This window comes from Hippocampus bargibanti, linkage group LG03 (genome assembly GCF_051943395.1).
Source record: "Hippocampus bargibanti isolate YZ-2025 linkage group LG03, ASM5194339v1, whole genome shotgun sequence".
NCBI lineage: Eukaryota > Metazoa > Chordata > Actinopteri > Syngnathiformes > Syngnathidae > Hippocampus > Hippocampus bargibanti.
Genome location: NC_142736.1, coordinates 16,242,138 through 16,259,623, shown reverse-complemented (window position 1 = coordinate 16,259,623; position 17,486 = coordinate 16,242,138). Strand labels below are relative to the sequence as shown.

General features: G+C 41.5%; 2 protein-coding genes across 3 annotated transcripts; both read left to right on the top strand.

The window, feature by feature from the left end:
* The first annotated feature begins 3,317 nt into the window (after positions 1–3,317).
* LOC148900484 (uncharacterized) lies at positions 3,318–7,569 on the top strand. Its single transcript, XM_088992243.1, has one exon. It carries the CDS (start codon positions 3,647–3,649, stop codon positions 4,289–4,291), a length of 645 nt encoding a protein of 214 aa, XP_088848369.1. The 5' UTR covers positions 3,318–3,646; the 3' UTR covers positions 4,292–7,569.
* LOC148900483 (adhesion G protein-coupled receptor G3-like) lies at positions 4,262–17,200 on the top strand. Of its 2 annotated transcripts, none has more exons than XM_088992229.1 (14): positions 4,262–4,303; positions 7,564–7,664; positions 8,234–8,320; positions 8,404–8,452; positions 9,057–9,144; positions 9,220–9,348; positions 9,450–9,605; positions 9,675–9,729; positions 9,818–9,909; positions 13,866–13,984; positions 14,185–14,465; positions 14,802–14,904; positions 15,415–15,728; positions 16,980–17,200. In XM_088992229.1, exons 2-14 carry the CDS (start codon positions 7,583–7,585, stop codon positions 17,093–17,095), a joined length of 1,671 nt encoding a protein of 556 aa, XP_088848355.1. In that variant the 5' UTR covers positions 4,262–4,303; positions 7,564–7,582; the 3' UTR covers positions 17,096–17,200. The 2 variants fall into 2 exon arrangements, with proteins under 2 accessions (XP_088848355.1, XP_088848356.1); XM_088992230.1 differs by lacking the exon at positions 4,262–4,303 and adding an exon at positions 4,870–4,888.
* The last annotated feature ends 286 nt before the right edge of the window (positions 17,201–17,486 follow it).

The window sequence follows — 17,486 nt, the reverse complement described above, 5'->3', positions numbered from 1 at the left end:
ACGTCACGATCAAAGGGGTGGGACCTTCTGAAACTGGCCATTTCCAGATTCATTTTGAAGTCATTTTTATTGGTGTTTTTCATTTAACTAAAAATATCAGCCTGCCTGTTTTGGGTATTATAGACGCTATAAAACGTTTTAATAATGTCAGTGGGAAACACGAAAAAATGGTGCCGGTTGTCCTTTAAATGTAGTGTGTACAAACCTCATAGCACAGTAAGAACCCAATTTATTAACTGTCTTTCAAATGTGAAAAATATCCCTGATCAGTTAATAAATTTGTCTCAAGGAATATGGCGTTTACATACTATTTCGCAGATACTTGGAGGAGGAAATGGAAATAGATTAAAATAACATATGCACTGTGATTCATCAAGATTGCGTCTGTTTTAATAGGTTTTCATTGAAGGGGCAAAGTTAAAGAAATCAACATTTATTGAAAAATGGAATCACTTTCAACATTCAAAACATATTATTCCACAACGAAATATTCAAGCTCAATAATACCTACTTGTGTTAAATTCCGTCAAATCATAGATGGTTTGTCCTGACCGCGCGCTCAACAAACTCCTCACTGACGCCCTCGCCTTCACGCGCAAACAACACACGTGTACCGTCGCCGAGCACACGGACATCGGCAACCAGTGAAATTTGCATACTCGGCACGGCAGCCAATCAGAAGCATGCTGCTTTCTTCCGGACTTTCGCAAGCGTTATAAAGTTCTGCAATTGCATATCATTTTCCAAAATAGATGCACAGAACCTCAGCCCAGAATAAAGATTCAATAGAAGCTAACAACATATGTGAGCTACAAAACGCAATTTTACATTAAACCGTGACTGTAAAGTGTACGTGAGACTCATGAAAGGGGCTTAGTGGCTCATAGGAAGCAATGCAAACGTTGCATTGTGCACCACAATGTCAATCGACTACTGCAGCAAAATCAGCACATTTACCGTAAATTAAGCAAGGTAGCATTTGTAGTAGGTACAATGTTGACAATGTTTTTTAATGTGTTTAGTTGTCTCATTGTGCTTCAGGTTGTGAAAGATGGGGCAGGCAACTTTTCAGTTATCTGCCCTGTTGTCCGCTAACTTTTTGTCATGAGTTTCAGACGCTGTTTTTACTATAATTTGGGCAGGTTCGGCGGGCCGGATTAAAAAGCCTAACGGGCCGTATGTGGCCCGCGGGCCGTAGTTTGCCCATGCCTGGTATAGTGGTTATTTACAGAAAAAGAGAATACAACACAAGTTCACTGTTATTTACAAGATGTCTCTGAATGCATCATGGGCGGAGACTCGGCAGGACACACGGTGCGCTTGTAATGGCTGGCGAACAGTTCAACCCGCCACGGACACTCACGGGCAAATGAAACACGACACAAGAAACTAAATATTGTTCAATAAAAACGAAATGAAACAATTATTACCTGCAACACAGTATGGCAGAAGGGATGGGTGAAGTCGCATGGGTTTCGTCTTGTGATTAACTGCGATAGAAAAGCACATGTGCTCCAAAGTTCCACTCGACAAAACGTGAAGTAAATAATGACACAAAAAGTAATCTGGACTCGAAATGAATAAGGGAACTAATTAGATAACACTAGACAGTACAAAAGGGGAAACAAAATAAGATATTGTCATGAAAATGCGCGTTAATCAAGACCAACAGAAAATTGCGACTCACCCTGAATCTCCTCGAGATTGTCCTGGAAACTATGGGCGGGACATAGTGCCACACTGTGCGCCGTTGCGTCCCTTCCTTCATAATTTAATAATCTAATACATACATATATATGTAACGGGCAAATGAAACACGACACAAGAATATATATATATATATATATATATATGTAACGGAGTTGTGCGCTTAGATTTTGCGTTTGGGATTTTTTTTTACTGAGCATCTCAATCTTTAAATTCATAGAGTTGCTTGTTCTGTAGCTACAAGGGGACTCAAGCAGTGTCTTATAGTGCCGCTCCCAATCCCGGATAATTGCAGACGGTTGTGTCAGGAAGGGCATCCGACGTAAAAGCTTGGCCAAAACAAACATGCGAATCAAACCTCTGAAGATGGAGGACACTGATTCTTCGTGGCGATATCTGAAGGGAAAAACCGAAAGGAAAAGAAGTTTTATTAATCTCGTTATAAAAAGATTAAAAAAAATTGCTGGATGTGAACTTGTTTTGTGATGAACCAGAGCAACAAACAACTACAGTATTATCAGACATCTACAGGTATGTTGTTTACATTCAGATACTTGTGTTTGAAAAATAGTTGAGAAAACACTATATTTCTGCTTAATCCATATGCTTAGATGAGTGTAAATCAAGGGTGTTTGATTTACTTGACACATTTTACAGGCGTTTTGCTCATATCAGAAGAGACGAATCATGCCCGTGTGGTTAGTCCAAGTGGAGTTTCCGTAGTTAGTAGTTAATCTACGCAAAACGTCGGATTCCCATGAGTAAAATGATAGGGTCCTGGATCAGTTTGAAAACTGACTTTACGGCGTCCATTCTCAATGAATTAGTCGTGTCTATATATTATTAAAATTGAGCATAAAAATGTTTTGACATCGTGAAGGTTTCGCGTCATCTCGATGCGCTTGGAACTCCTCAAGCTAATTTAGCTCGCTAGCCGCGAACAAAGACGCGTTTGTGAGCAGCACATGCTAGCAACGCTAAACATATTGACGGTGGAAAACTGGATACGTTTTGTGGGACTTTCTAAACTCTGACGAATAAGGAACCACGCGAGGAATGATAGCAGAGTATGAGGATAATTTTTTATAGCCAAAAAGGAGGACGAGAGGCCTCATTGTTGCGCCTTCTATACAGCAGGTTTGGTTTTTTTCCCTTCATTTTGCACAAGTCACACATGCAGACCATGATTCACTTTCAGGCAAAATATAATGACGAAAAAGTTGGGATAATGGGCCTTCAGGTTTCATTTTAGGACATACCAAAAACCCATATGAGCAAACTTTATTTAACCTCAAGACATTTGTAAACATGACCAGCTGTTCAGTGTTCAACGTACTGTTCCAAAATGTAATGTATGTTCTTTCTTAACTTCAAATTAAGAGTTTAGTCAATGTATCAGAAAATACTTTTGGTACATTTTCATTTGTTAATTTCAGCTGTCATAAAGTGGGGTTGTGTGTGTAATTTGCAATGGCTGTAAATTATCAAACTATGAAAAAAGTTAAGCACCAATTTATTTTTTGAATGACTTCAACAACGCCGCAACGGTTATTAATGAATTAAGTGAGTTATTTACATTTTGTACTTGTCTTTAATTTTCTGCCCTCCAGGCATCAGTGAAGATGAGGTTTCTCTTGAGGAGCAGGAGCAGTGCTGCAAGGTGAAGCAGCAGGTGCCGGGGCCACCTTGTCTTAAAGAGGAAGAGGATGAACACAACATCAATGAGGAAGGTGACCAGCTTGAAGGGCTGGACTTCCCGGTGATTCACGTCATCGTGAAGAGCGAAGACGACGAAGACAAGCCTCAATCCTCACATCTTCATGTTGGTGATAGCGAGAAGCGATCCCAGGCAGAAAGCCTCTTCGCTCCACTCTCGGAGAGTGAGGACACGCACTCACACTCTCCTCACACTGATGGTGACGAACGCTCGAAAGGTGAAATGACATATCTTAGTGACAGCAAACACTTGACCTGTTCCGTTTGTGGGAGAAGCCTTTATGACAAGAAAACATTAAAAGTCCACATGAGGACGCACACCGGAGAGAAACCTTTCATCTGCTCAGTTTGCGGTAAAACATTTGCTCAGAGGGGGAATTTAATCAAACACACGAGGACTCACACTGGAGAGAAACCCTTCGCTTGTACATACTGCAGCACAAGTTTCAGCGACAGTTCGACATTAGTGAAGCACATGAGGAGACACACGGGTGAGAAACCCTTCAGCTGCTCATTGTGTGGCGAAAAATTCTCTCGAAAGTCCAATTTGACGACCCACACAAGAACGCACACCGGAGAGAAACCTTTTGCATGCTCTGTGTGCACCGCGATGTTTAGCGACCGTTCAACCTTGAATAAACACATGAGAACGCATACTGGAGAGAAACCGTTCAGCTGCTCTGTGTGCGGCCAGAGGTTCTCTCAGAAGGGACACATGAAGACACACACGAGAAGACACACAGGAGAAAAACCTTTTGGATGCTCAGTTTGCCACAGCAGTTTCAGCGATCGCTCAACTTTTGTCCGGCACATGAGGAGACACGCTGGACAGGCGCGTTTGCCTGCCTGTCTGGAAAAGCTGCCCTGAAATGGTGCATTGGTGAGATAATGTTGATTTGCAATGTGTGTGTCATCAAATATTCACTTGTAGATTCGTCTAAGTCAGCCTGATAGTGCTTCCAGGTGAAATTTTCAAGATGATCCAAAAATGCACTCCACATTGGCAGCTTCTTTGAGGATTGCTCCACATAAGAGCCATTTTTTTGCTTACTGTGATATGTACAGTGCGTACACTTCTTTAAACCATTATTTTTATTATTGTTTTATCAAAAGACATTGCAGTTTTGCTCAGTTGCATATTTAGGGGGCTTGCAATTCATGGCACCACTTACTAAAAGTGGAAAGTACTGTAGTTCTTAAACAAGTGACAGGAAGGAGTGAACAAAGAAACTCAAACTTGCTTGCAAATTGCATCTGGCAAAGGATTTCACTTATTCGCCTCTTTTGTTCCAGAGCATATTTTGCCATCATTCTTGCACACATTTTATAACTTACTCACACTTGAACTCTGTTTCTCAACGAGGTTCTAACAAATGTATCTCTTTGCCAGGTGTTAGTCAACTAAGTTATCTTGAGAAGCTTCCACAAAGAATTTCATCTTGAAAATTCACGCTGAAAATCCAATGTGAGTAATATTAGTGTCAAATTAAGAAACATATGCGATTGTGGCCATCGCGGCAGGCCGGATGGCTGTGTTGGTCACTTGATTAGACAAACAGTCTCTATGATAATCATGAAATATTATCTGATGTTAGCTTTAAGACCTCAAGTCAAACACCTGAATGGATGCTTATGTCTTCAATCATTTTCTGCTGGGACATACGGTCACATCAATGCATCTCATTGGACCTCTGGAAATCGGTGGTGAGACACACCCGCTGATTAATTGGGGCACGCCTTGCGTTAAAGCCAATAATTGAGAAAATGTGCTATACATAAACATATTTGCCGTAGTTTAGTTTGGCTTGTGTGACAGCCCCAGATAAAAATGACTCAATTGTGGCTAAACGTATGTACGAACTCGTGCCCTCGAAATGGATATAACATGCTCACAAAAAAGGAGGGAGGTTTATAGCATTTCCATGGACAATTTGGATGTCAGGCTAAACAAATGCAGGGGACATTTCAAAGTCAAGTCAAAGTCAAAATCAGCTTTATTGTCAAATATGCTAACATGCATGCCATACAGCACAGATGAAATTAATGGCCTCTCGGACCCAGCGTGCATGGCACTCATAACGTGGCTAAAAAGACATACAATTGACAACAGACAATATTTGTAATTTCTGAATGTAAAGTGAGGTAGTGTCGTATGTAAAGTGAGGTGGTGACGTATATAAAGTGACGTAATGTAATAATGCAAAAACAAACAACAAGAAAGGGTTGAAGTGAGGTCTTGCAGAAAAAAATGAGAAAGAACAAAAATTAGAGTTCAGGATGATAGTACAGCGCGTAGCGTGTCCTCAGAGTTCGGTGAGTGTGGCAGTGGGAAGGGGCAGGTTGGGCAGGGCTGGGAGGGAGTTGAGTCTCCGGACTGCCTGGTGGCAGAAACTGTCCTTGAGCCTGCTGATCTTGGCTCGGAGACTCCGCAGTCTCCTACCCGATGGCAGTAGGCTGAAGAGGCTGTGGGAGGGGTGGGTGGGATCGCCAGCGATCCCGATGGCTCTGCGGGTGAGGCGGGTGTTGTAAATGTCCTGAAGGGGGGGAGAGAGACACCGATGATCTTCTCAGCTGTCCTCACGATGCGCTGCAGAGTCTTACGGCAGGACACGGTGCAGGCGCCGTACCACACGGTTATACAGCTGGTCAGGATGCTCTCGATGGTACCGCGGTAGAAGGAGGTCGTGATGGGGGTCGGGGCTCCAACTCTTTTGAGCTTGCGGAGGAAGTACAGACATTTACGCGAGACAAATGTAATCCAGACCTTACTGTTCCAATACGATCATTATTCTGTCGAAAATGTATTCATTTTTTCCACGTCTCAGCTATTCCTCCATACTTTTGGGCTATGTTTTCATTTCAAGACGCTGCAATCAAGGAGCTATAGTGGTGTATATTTTCATTCAAATAATTTCCCGACTTGAACATAAACGCAGCTTTGTTTTGTATTATAATATATTATCATGACTGGGAAGTTCCAAATAAATGTGAAGCGTGCAGAATGTTGTCATTGTGCCCCATTCGTTGAAAATAACACGTTTATTGGAACAAGAAACATGTAGGCCAGATTGAACATTTACCTCTTTTAAACCCCCCCCCCCCAAAAAAAATAAATAATCTCAGACAAAAAAAAAAACGCATGCTCATGAAAAAAAATCTCACAAACACACAAAATAATGACTGATTCATGCTCTGTTAGCTGAACTATCCAGTGAGATAAAGGGTGGGGTAGCACTCAGAGATGACAGGCCTTCCCTCAACCACCTCATAGATTTTGGTATCTAATAGGAAAATAGAAAGAGAGAGAAGTCGGTAAAAACAAGAGAACAAGAGATTCTCTCAATGATAAGATTCTCAACGGGGGGGGGGGGTATATTCCACAAATTCTATCATCCTCTAAGATTATTTTGCTTTCATGGTTGTTTCACATTTTCACATCTCCACTCTCCAGTGGTCCTCCAGCCTTCTGCTTGCAGTTACTGATTTGTAACCAGTTTTTTCATGAAAAGGTCAACTATAGCTTTTCGTGCTCTTTTGTCAACATTTCTTTCTGAATTTGGTTCCTTGGTCACAACGTAACAAGTCTAGGCGTTTATAATTCGTCACTTGACATGTCTGTGTTGCTGTGTGCACAAAGAGGATGTGCTTCAAGTTTCGCTTAGCCAGCAACGTGCCTGCAGCTTTGTGGGTTTTCTTGCTGAAATAAGTCACAGCTCATGTTAGAGACTTCCTCTTTTTTCAATCTTGATATAAGTTAGACTCACTCACCAAAGTCCACCTTTTCTTGAAGTTTGTTGAACCAATGTTTTTTTCTTGGTAGGTGGCAAATACTGACAAAGACAGAGGGTTAAGTAAAATGACGGTTTTAAACTTTTTTAGAGAACATTTGGGCCGCCGCTCCATAAAATGACAATTGAAAATAAATATCACGTACACTCTGAAATCCAGTAGATTTTTTTATTCATTCCTATTTTTGGAAGGGGTGGGGGGAATCTATAGTTCACACACCCTAGTTCGTGTGAGGGCCACTGAGGTTAAACCCAAGTAGGCAGTCATGTTCCATTTCCTGCTAAACTGATGAAAAAAAAAAAACACGTCATCCACCCACACTCACCAGTTTGATCTTGAGTGATGTGACAGATCTCAGTGACACCAGGACATGTCAGCATCTGTTTGGCGTCCCGTGATGCAAGTGGTTGTCCTTCTCTTCTGGTTCGCGTTATCTCACGCTCTTGTTGAGGGTGAGTTTGTTCGAATCCTCCCGGCTTCTCAACATTTTATTTTGAACCCAAAAGTGGGCAAACATTTTTTTGTAGTTTTGATTTGGAAAACGGACAGATGGGCCATACCATTTGATTTGAAATGAATGTTTAGAATGTAACTTTTTTATGTTACATTTATTTTAAGAATTTAATAAACTTGTCAAAAACAAACACTATGCATTCATGATTTTTTATCATTAGATTATTCACCAAAGGTTGAATAGAATTGAAAAGAGGTTTTTAAGTGTTTCTTTCACATTTGTATTTTATAATTTAGAATAATTCTTAAAATATCAAAATGTTTGAATATTTTGTGGTTGTATTAGAAATTAATCTAACTGTATTGAAATCTATACTGAATGAAAATAAACTTTAAATGACAGTTTATTTCATATTTTCAATTTTATTATTTACAATAAATCATTATTGATATTTTATTTTTGAAAAGTTGTGACTTATTATTTATAATGGTTTACAAGTATAGAGATGTTTTGCGGTCCATACGTGTCCAGCCCCGTCCAAACATTTTCTCTGGCTTTGGTGATAAGGTTGCCTGGAGTCCAACCATATCCTTAACGGTCCCGGGCTGCCTCCCGACTGTGCCAAACAGAACCCCGAACCCACAGAGAGCAAATGTGAGTTGGCCCACCCCAAAATCTCTGTCAGCTAATTCTTCTCAATGCCTCTGACATTCCCCACCGTTGTCCCCGCCTGATAGACTGTGAAGACATCCTTTCTGGCTGCCTTGCCCAAAGTCCCTGGACGAGGTACGGTAACCTCCTTGAAATGCAATAACACATACATGTTCAAACCTACAAATGTATACATTGTCCCAAAAATGTACGGTGATCTCTGGATGGAATGGTGAATAAATGGATGGATCAATAGCACATTCAATCCTTCCATCCACCATTCAAACATATTTAAAAACAATTCCAAAGGTATGGTAAATTAAACAGGATTGCTCGATTTTCCTTGTAAACTTTATCAAAGTATCAATATTCTTGCATAACAGAGTGCGGAATGGGCCAAATGACGAAAATATGGTGGACTACTAAAAAAAAAAAATCCAGGATGAAGTAAGTGTATGATAAGATGAAAAAAAGTGAAGTAAACCTGTGACTCACTCTTTCCAGGGTGTAGGAAACACAGAAGTCATACAGAAGACGTCTCGCCTGCGACTCGACGTTCTTGCCTGCTATCTATATACATATTAAAAAATGAATACGTTCACAACTGTATGATCAAATAAGTTTGAGCAACTTTCTCTCCATTTTGGATCACTTAGTGTCTTAAAACAACATTTAAGCATTGGTCTCAGTGCCACAGAATCTGATTTCCCCCGTGTCCTATGAACCATTGTCTTGAAAGGTGTTATAAGGAGCAGATTGTAAAGTGCACCCCCAGAGTGCGAAGCAGGGGCGTCTTCATTTTAAGGAACGTCGACCCTTCCAAAAAGGTAAGATGGTTTCTTATTCCCTTTTATTTTGTTTTGACTATCATTCACCAATCTTTCTTTTTGAATGAATATCAGAGTGAGGAGCGCCCGACTCCGCAACATGGTGTTCAAATCCCCTCATCGGCCCTTCAGAGAAGCAGAGCGCCTGAGTTCGGGGACAAAGTGTTGTTGGTGGTCACTGTGCTCAACAGCACGCATTTCAAGGTCAGCATAGAGGATCCAATATTATCACTTATTATCCACTACTAAAGAACTAAAGAAATGTCTTTGGCCTACTTTAGGACTGTGTTTACTCTATTCCGTAGCCTCAAAGTAGAAAACATGGAAGAAGACTTCCTCTGGGCACACCTGGCCCAACAGGCACAGTGTTGGGGGGAACTGTCCTGGTGGTGCAGGCAGGTTTAAACACGCTCCAGGACCTGCCAGAACCCATCACATTGACATTCAAATACAACAAGAAGGTAAAAAAACTATCATGGAAGCTTTTTTTCAGGTGACGGGAAGTCTAACATTATATACAAATGTTTCAGGTTGCCAACGGGGCTTGTGTGTTCTGGGAAGAAATACATGAGGAAGATGGAACTGGTAGGCGGTCGCGCCTGACTTATATCTGAGTCTTCATTTTCAAACATCCCCACCCTCACACACACTTTTGCGTTTGCATGTTTTTTAGGTCAATGGAGCACGTTCGGCTGTAACACTAGCGACACCGGGAATGAATTTATTTGTCGATGCAACCACTTGAGTTTCTTCGCTGTACTTGTGGTAAAAACAAACAAACAAAAAAAAACATTCTCCATTCTTTATATTTCCTTTAAGGAGACCAACTTTTACGCTTTTCAGAAACATGAGGAGAATGTATGATCGAGAAACTGGACTACACAATAATTGGTCCCAAGCGACCTGTCATGTTTTTGTTTCGTAGCTTTGACAACATTCATTTTGGTTCAATTTAAAGACAACCTAAACTACACTATTTATGTAGATGTTTTGTAAAAATCACAGAAAAATGAATTTAAGTTTATTTGATTTATGCATTATAGAAAACATTCAATACACGGAGTAAAGAATATTAGGAATTTGTTGCTTCTGGTAAAAAAAAAAAAGTAGAGAGTTTATCGTGAATCTGAATGTCAGCCTTACAACATCAAAGACAACTTAGCATACGATTGTAAACATTAAAAGCAACTCTTTTATAAAAATAAAAGACAACCTCAAGTTCAGGGTTTGTAAACATCAGAGCTCAGCATATTTTTTGTAAATGTTTGCAGAAAAGCCGAAAGGAAAAGAAGATGTTTGCAGACTTCCATGAATGTCGCATACATTTTTGTAAACATCAAAATCAAGTTTAAATGTGAAAAGTGGCTTGGAAAATAGATGGATCAGAAATGTTTTTTTAAACATCAAATTCAACCTTCTTCTTCTTTTCCTTTCGGCTTTTCCCCTCAGGGGTCGCCACAGCGAATCAGTGTCCTCCATTTATCCCGGTTTTGTGCATCCTCTTCTCTCACACCAGCTACCTTCATGTCCTCTTTGACCACATCCATAAACCCCCTCTTCGGTCTTCCTCTCGGTCTCCTGCCTGGCAGTTCAAGACTCATCATCCTTCTCCCGATATAGTCACTGTCTCTCCTCTGGACATGTCCAAACCATCTCAGTCTGGCCTCTCTGACTTTCTCTGCAAAGCCTCTCACATGAGTTGTCCCTCTAATGTACTCATTCCTGATCCTATCCAACCTGGTCACTCCCAAAGAAAACCTCAACATCTTCAGCTCTGCTACCTCCAGCTCTGCTTCCTGTCTTTTCTTCAGTGGCACTGTCTCCAGTCCAAACATCATGGCTGGTCTGACCACGGTTTTATACACTTTTCCTTTCATCCTAGCTGAAACCCTTCTATCACACATCACACCTGACATTTTTCTCCAGCCGCTCCAGCCTGCCTGGACACGTTTCTTCACCTCTTTTCCACCCTCTCCGTTGCTCTGGACAGTTGACCCCAAGTACTTAAAATCCTCCACCTTCTTTATCTCTTCTCCCTGTAGCATCACTCTTGCACTTGGAGCCCTCTCATTCACACATATATATTCCGTCTTGCTGCGACTGATCTTCATTCCTCTCCTTTCCAGGGCATATCTCCACATCTCTAGTTTCTCCATCACCTGTTCCCTGTTCTCGCTACAGATCACAATGTCATCTGCAAACATCATGGTCCAAGGAGATTCTTGTCTAACATCGTCTGTCAGCCTGTCCATCACCATAGCAAACAAGAAGGGGCTCAGAGCTGACCCCTGGTGGAGTCCCACCTCCACCTTGAATTCCTCAGTCATACCGACAGCGCACCTCACAACTGTCTTACAGTCATGATACATGTCTTGCACTGCTTTGACATACTTTTCCATCACTCCAGACTTCCTCAACTAATGCCACAGCCCTTGTCTGGGCACCCTGTCATACGCTTTCTCCAGATCTACAAAGACACAATGCAATTCCTTCTGACCTTCTCTGTACTTCTCTATCAGCATTCTTAAAGCAAACACTGCATCTGTTGTACTCTTTTTTGGCATGAAGCCATACTGCTGCTCACAAATGTTCACTTCTGCTCTTAGTCTAGCTTCAACTACTCTTTCCCAGAGTTTCATTTTATGGCTCATCAACTTTATTCCTCTGTAATTAGTACAACTCTGCACATCTCCTTTGTTCTTAAAAATGGGCACGAGTACACTTCGTCTCCATTCTTCAGGCATCTATTCACCATCTAAGATCTTGTTGAATAACCCAGTCAAGAACAGCACCGCCACCTCTCCAAGACACTTCCATACCTCGATTGGTAAATCATCAGGCCCAAGTGCCTTTCCCACCTTCATCCTCTTCAGCGCCCTCCTCACTTCATCCTTGCTAATGCTTGCTACGTCTTGGTCCACAACAGTCACATCTTCTACTCTTTGTTCCTTCTCATTTTCCTCATTCATCAATTCTTCAAAGTACTCTTTCCATCTTCCCATCACACTACTGGCACCTGTTAATACATTGCCATCTCTATCCTTAATCACCCGAACCTGCTGCAGGTCCTTACCATCTTTGTCTCTCTGTCTCGCCAGCCTGTGAAGATCAGTCTCACCTTCCTTGCTGTCCAGCCGAGCATACAAGTCATCATAGGCCTCTTGTTTGGCCTTTGCCACCTTTACTTTAACCGTGCGCTGCATCTCCTTGTACTGTTGTCTACTCTCGTCCGTCCTCTCAGTGTCCCAGTTCTTCTTTGCTAACCGATTTCTCTGTATACACTCCTGCACCTCCTCGTTCCACCACCAAGTCTCCTTATCTACCTTTCTTCCACTCGATACACCAAGTACTTTCCGACCCGTGTCTCTGATTATGTTTGATATAGTTTGCCAGTCATCTGGAAGGACCGCTTGTCCACCCAGTGCTTGTCTTACCTCCTTCCTAAATATCATGCAACACTCTTCCTTTTTCAACATCCACCATTTTGTCCTCACTTCAGCCTTTGGTTTCTTCATCTTCCTCACTGCCAGCGTCATCCTACACACCACCAACCTATGCTGTCTGGCTACACTCTCACCAACCACTACTTTGCAGTCACTGATTTCCTTTAGATGGCGCCGTTGACACAAAATGTAGTCTACCTGTGTACTTCTGCCTCCACTCTTATAGGTCACCCTATGTTCCTGTCTCTTCTGAAAGAAAGTATTCACAATAGCCATTTCCATTTTCATTTTCTTAGCAAAGTCAACCACCATCTGTCCTTCAGCGTTCCTCATCTGGAGTCCAAACCTACCCATCACCTCCTCATCATGTTTGTTTCCTGCGCCAACAAGTCCATTGAAGTCTCCACCAATTACAACCCGCTCACTTCTCGGGATGTTCTGTATGACTTCATCAAAGTCCAACCAAAATTCCTCCTTCTCCGACAGCTCGCATCCTACTTGTGGGGCATACCCACAAACAACATTGAACATCACACCTTCAATTTCTAGCTTCAGACTCATCATTCTATCTGATACTCTTTTTACTTCTAAGACATTCCTAACAAACTCCTCTTTTAAGATAACCCCAACTCCATTTCTCTTTCTGTCTTCACCATGATAGAATAACTTAAACCCTGACCCTAAGCTTCTAGCCTTGCTCCCTTTCCACCTGGTCTCCTGGACACACAGTATGTCTACCTTCCTTCTCTGCATCATGTCAACCAGCTCTCTACCTTTACCTGTCATTGTTCCTACATTCAAAGTTCCTACTTTTAGTTCTATACTCTTGGCGTTCCATCTCTCTCTTTTCCTCCGGGCACACCTCCCTCCTCTCCTTCTTCGACCAACAGTAGTCCATTTTCCACTGGGACCCTGAAGGTCAACAGTACCAATGGCGGCCGTTGTTAACCCGGGCCTCGACCGATCCGGTATGGGATTCATAGGTTTGATTCGCATATTTGTTTTGGCAAAATGTTTTACGTCGGATGCCCTTCCTGACACAACCCTCTGTATTTATCCGGGCTTGGGACCGGCACAATAGGACACTGGCTTGTGCCCCCTTGTGGCTACATTAAACATCAAATTCAACCTAATGTAGTTATTTTCTTGCAATTATGTAAAGCAATCGAACATATATGTTTTTGTAGCATGAAGACAATCGTGGTCTTCCATGCGTGCCTGTGGTGGTGCAAATCAAAGACTTTCTGATGTCACATGAACTTTTTTTTTCTTGAACAGAACCCCGATCTCTCATTGCGTGAAGAGGATGTCTTCAAACTGAGTTTGATCACATACGTTGGATCGGCACTCTCGGTCGTCTTCACGATCATCAGCTTGATCCTCTACTCCTGTTTAAAGTTAATATGACTTTCTTATTCATTTTCTGCTCCTTAGGACTCCTGTGAAAAGTAGTCAACTTGTGAGAAAAATTGTTTCCTATGTTTTACTGGTGCACTGGACCCCTATTAATTTTAACCATCCCCTGGGATCGGAAGCCTCCGTTTTGAGAACCATTGAGCAAGACTTGAGTGTTAACAACCACGTCTGTCTCACTTAGCAAGCAGAAACCTGAAAGAGCCGTTGGCCTGCACATGCACCTGACCGGAGCGCTGCTGTGCCTGCACATCTGTTTCTTGCTCTGCTGCTTGTGGGCGTGGAGGCTTGCGGAGAAGCCGACCGATTGGTTCTGCGGTGCTCTGGGCCTCCTTCTGCACTGGTCTCTGCTGGCCACCATCTGCTGGTCGGCCCTGGAGGGTTTTCACCTTTACCTCCTGTTGGTGCGCGTATTCAACATCTACATCAGGAGATACCTGCTTAAACTGTGTGTGGTGGGCTGGGGTAAGGGATACATACATGTGTCACAACATCAAACTACTACCGTAGATCTCAATATCGCAGAGGATCAGTTATATATCTACTTTCTTTATATGTACTTTTTTCCAGAAAACACATTTCAAACATTTACACTCAAAAACACTTTTGAAACACATTATAAATGTATTCAAACACACACAACACATTGTAGGCATATAATGTGTAGAAAATAACGGTAAAGATAATTGCTGTGCTGTGAATTGTGGAGTTCCATAGCTAGTTGTTTAGTTAGGAGTGAAAATAAAGTGTCATTTTGACATGTTTGAAGCAACAATGGCATAACATTTTCTTTCCCATCAGGGGTTCCCACGTTGATCACTCTGATTTGTGGAGTGTCAGGCGTTTATGGCAAGTTCACACTGGAAGTTCGGGACTCCGCCAATAATAATTCAACCATACAGCTGTAAGTAACCTAGCAGCTTCATCGCCAATGTTTGGAATGTGTGTTTTTTTTAAATCAGTAAAATAATCTTTAATATATTATGTAGAAACCTAAACCTTCAAAACCATTATTATTCCCATTGTAAATAAGATAAGTTAAAAATTATGTTTTCTTTACAGGTATGCTTTTTGAGACTTTTCGGGGGGTTCCCCATGATAGACATGCAGACTAAATGTCATAATAAAATGACGGGTTAATCAGCCACCACACTCCATGTCCAAAATCCTCAGGCATTATCTATTTTTTTCTTGAAATATTCTTACTGATTAGGAGTAATATCTTAAAATAGGAAACACAATAATTCTGCCAGCAAACGTAGTATCAATACAGCAGTTTTAAGACATGAGTTGTAATTTTTCAGCGAGAATAATTTTGCATCAATTACTTTGTACATTCAGCACTCCACATTTTATTATTGTTTTGTTTGTTAACTCTATTTCCCAATGTTGTAATGATTCTACAAACCCACAGGTGTTGGATGAGCAGTCAGTTCCTTTACAGGCAAGCGGTCACCTACACCACCACGGTGGTCTTCCCGAGCTTGGTGGTGCTTTTCAACTCCTGCATGTTGGGGCTGGTGATCTTCAAGCTGTGGAGGCTGCGAGGAGGCTGTGTCAAAGGTGGAGGACCGAAGGACAGCAGGGAGAAAACCAGCAGGTTGTGGAAGGACTGTGTGACCGTGCTGGGCCTCAGCTGCGTGTTGGGTTTACCTTTCGGCTTGTCGAGTGCCACCTACGCTTCTGTGACGGGTGTCTACATCTTCACCATTCTTAACTCACTGCAAGGTCAGTCAAAAAAAACACCAATAAGGTGCATAAGGTAATGCAGGGCTTCTCTAACATTTTGGACCAGGGACTCTTTGTCTAGGAGAAACTTTTATGTTTTCAAAGACCACTTCTTATCCTTTTGCCAATTCAACATTTAGTCGGGGAAAAAAAGTCTGAATGTTACAATAAATTCTTATTTTGGGGAGTAAGAAAAAGTTTTAAATTGAATGGACAGTCAAGAAAAAGTTTAATTTTAATCAGTGTCTGAAACAACGTCTGCCCGGACGCCCGGGGCGTGCAACCTTTATGTTGGGCGTACAACTTACATAACGTGTCTGCCCGGGTGGCCGACAACTTTTTCAAGAAAAAAAAAAGATTTTTTTTTTCAAATCAAACGTTTGCTTTATTCCGATTTTGAAATCTTCGTTCGGTTTGGAAATTTCTGAATTTCGGTTCGTTTGGCAATTTGCATACTCGGCAGCCAATTAGAAGCCTGCATTGAATAACTTCATGCATATCATTTTCCAAAGTAGACGCACAGCGAACACAAGCCAAAACCTCAGCCCCAGAAGAAAGATTCGACAGAAGCTAACAAAATGTATGACACTACAAAACGTAAATGTACATTAAAAGCATCGTGGAAAGAAGAATTCACGTGGCTTGTAGCAGACGACGCAACACAAACATTGCATTGTTCAACATGCCGAACAGTGTATGGACAAACAACAACTGGAGCAAAATCATCGGCATGGGATATTTACGATAAATTAAGCAAGGGACCATTTGTGGTAGGTACATTTTAAAGTGTTGTTCTGTTATATATTGTGATTATCAATCCTGAATACTTTGCAACAATGTTTTTTATGATTAGTCGTCTTATTGTGTTTCAAGTTGTGAAAAGTGGGGCAGGCAACTTTATGGCTGGGCAGGCAACTTTTCAGAGTTGTCTGCCCTGGTGTCCGCTAACTTTTTGTCATGAGTTTCAGACACTGTTTTAATGATTTAATTTTTCAAGTCATTACTTTGTGCTCTTAAAGTTCAACAAGTGAATTTCAGGAATACAACTTTTTTCTTGAAATGCAGTGGACCTCATATACCCAAGTTTCAGCACTCACTGATTCAAAGATTTAAAAAAATGTCTTAGAATTTTTTTTAGGATTCAAAATCATAATAACTGCTCATTTGCTGATCTCCAATCCTTAATTTGAGAATTTGTGGTTCAATGTCTTCATATGGTCTTGACCATTTTTTAATATTATATTCTCTCAGGGGTCTTTGTGTTCCTGTGGTGTTTGGCATTGATGTGCAAGTCCCAGTCGGACACCGCCTCCTCATCAAAAGACACTTCCTCTCAGAGAATCATGACCACCAGCTTCAACAACTGACATGCACCTTGTGTTTTAATGATTTATCGGTAAATCTAATTTTGCACGAACCCAGATGGAAACCACAGTCCTCCTCTTTGTCTTAAAAATGTAAGTCTGGGGAAACCTTGCTGTCTTTGTGTTTTTTTTTCTTGTCTTGGCGTTTATGTCTGTCTTATGTAATGCGGTTACGATGGTTAATTATTGACAATAGCCCGTCGCAATGACAATGTGACGAACAATATGCTACTGCGGTTTGGCATTATTTTGAATCTCGCAATATGACTATTCGAGGTGCTTTGTCCAAGTCCCGTTGTCGTACAATTCCAACGCTTCCGTGAAATTTTTTGGCTCACCTTCTCCAAGTATTTTTCCCCAAATAGAAGTAACATTATAAGCCTCCCATCACTAC

Coding starts and splice junctions, on each gene's coding strand:
- LOC148900483 (XM_088992229.1), top strand. CDS start 7,583: ATGTCAGCATCTGTTTGGCGTCCCGTGATGCAAGTGGTTGTCCTTCTC. Junction 9,145..9,219: donor ACGTCGACCCTTCCAAAAAG/GTAAGATGGTTT, acceptor AATGAATATCAG/AGTGAGGAGCGCCCGACTCC. Junction 13,985..14,184: donor ATCCTCTACTCCTGTTTAAA/GTTAATATGACT, acceptor TGTCTCACTTAG/CAAGCAGAAACCTGAAAGAG.
- LOC148900484 (XM_088992243.1), top strand. CDS start 3,647: ATGACATATCTTAGTGACAGCAAACACTTGACCTGTTCCGTTTGTGGG.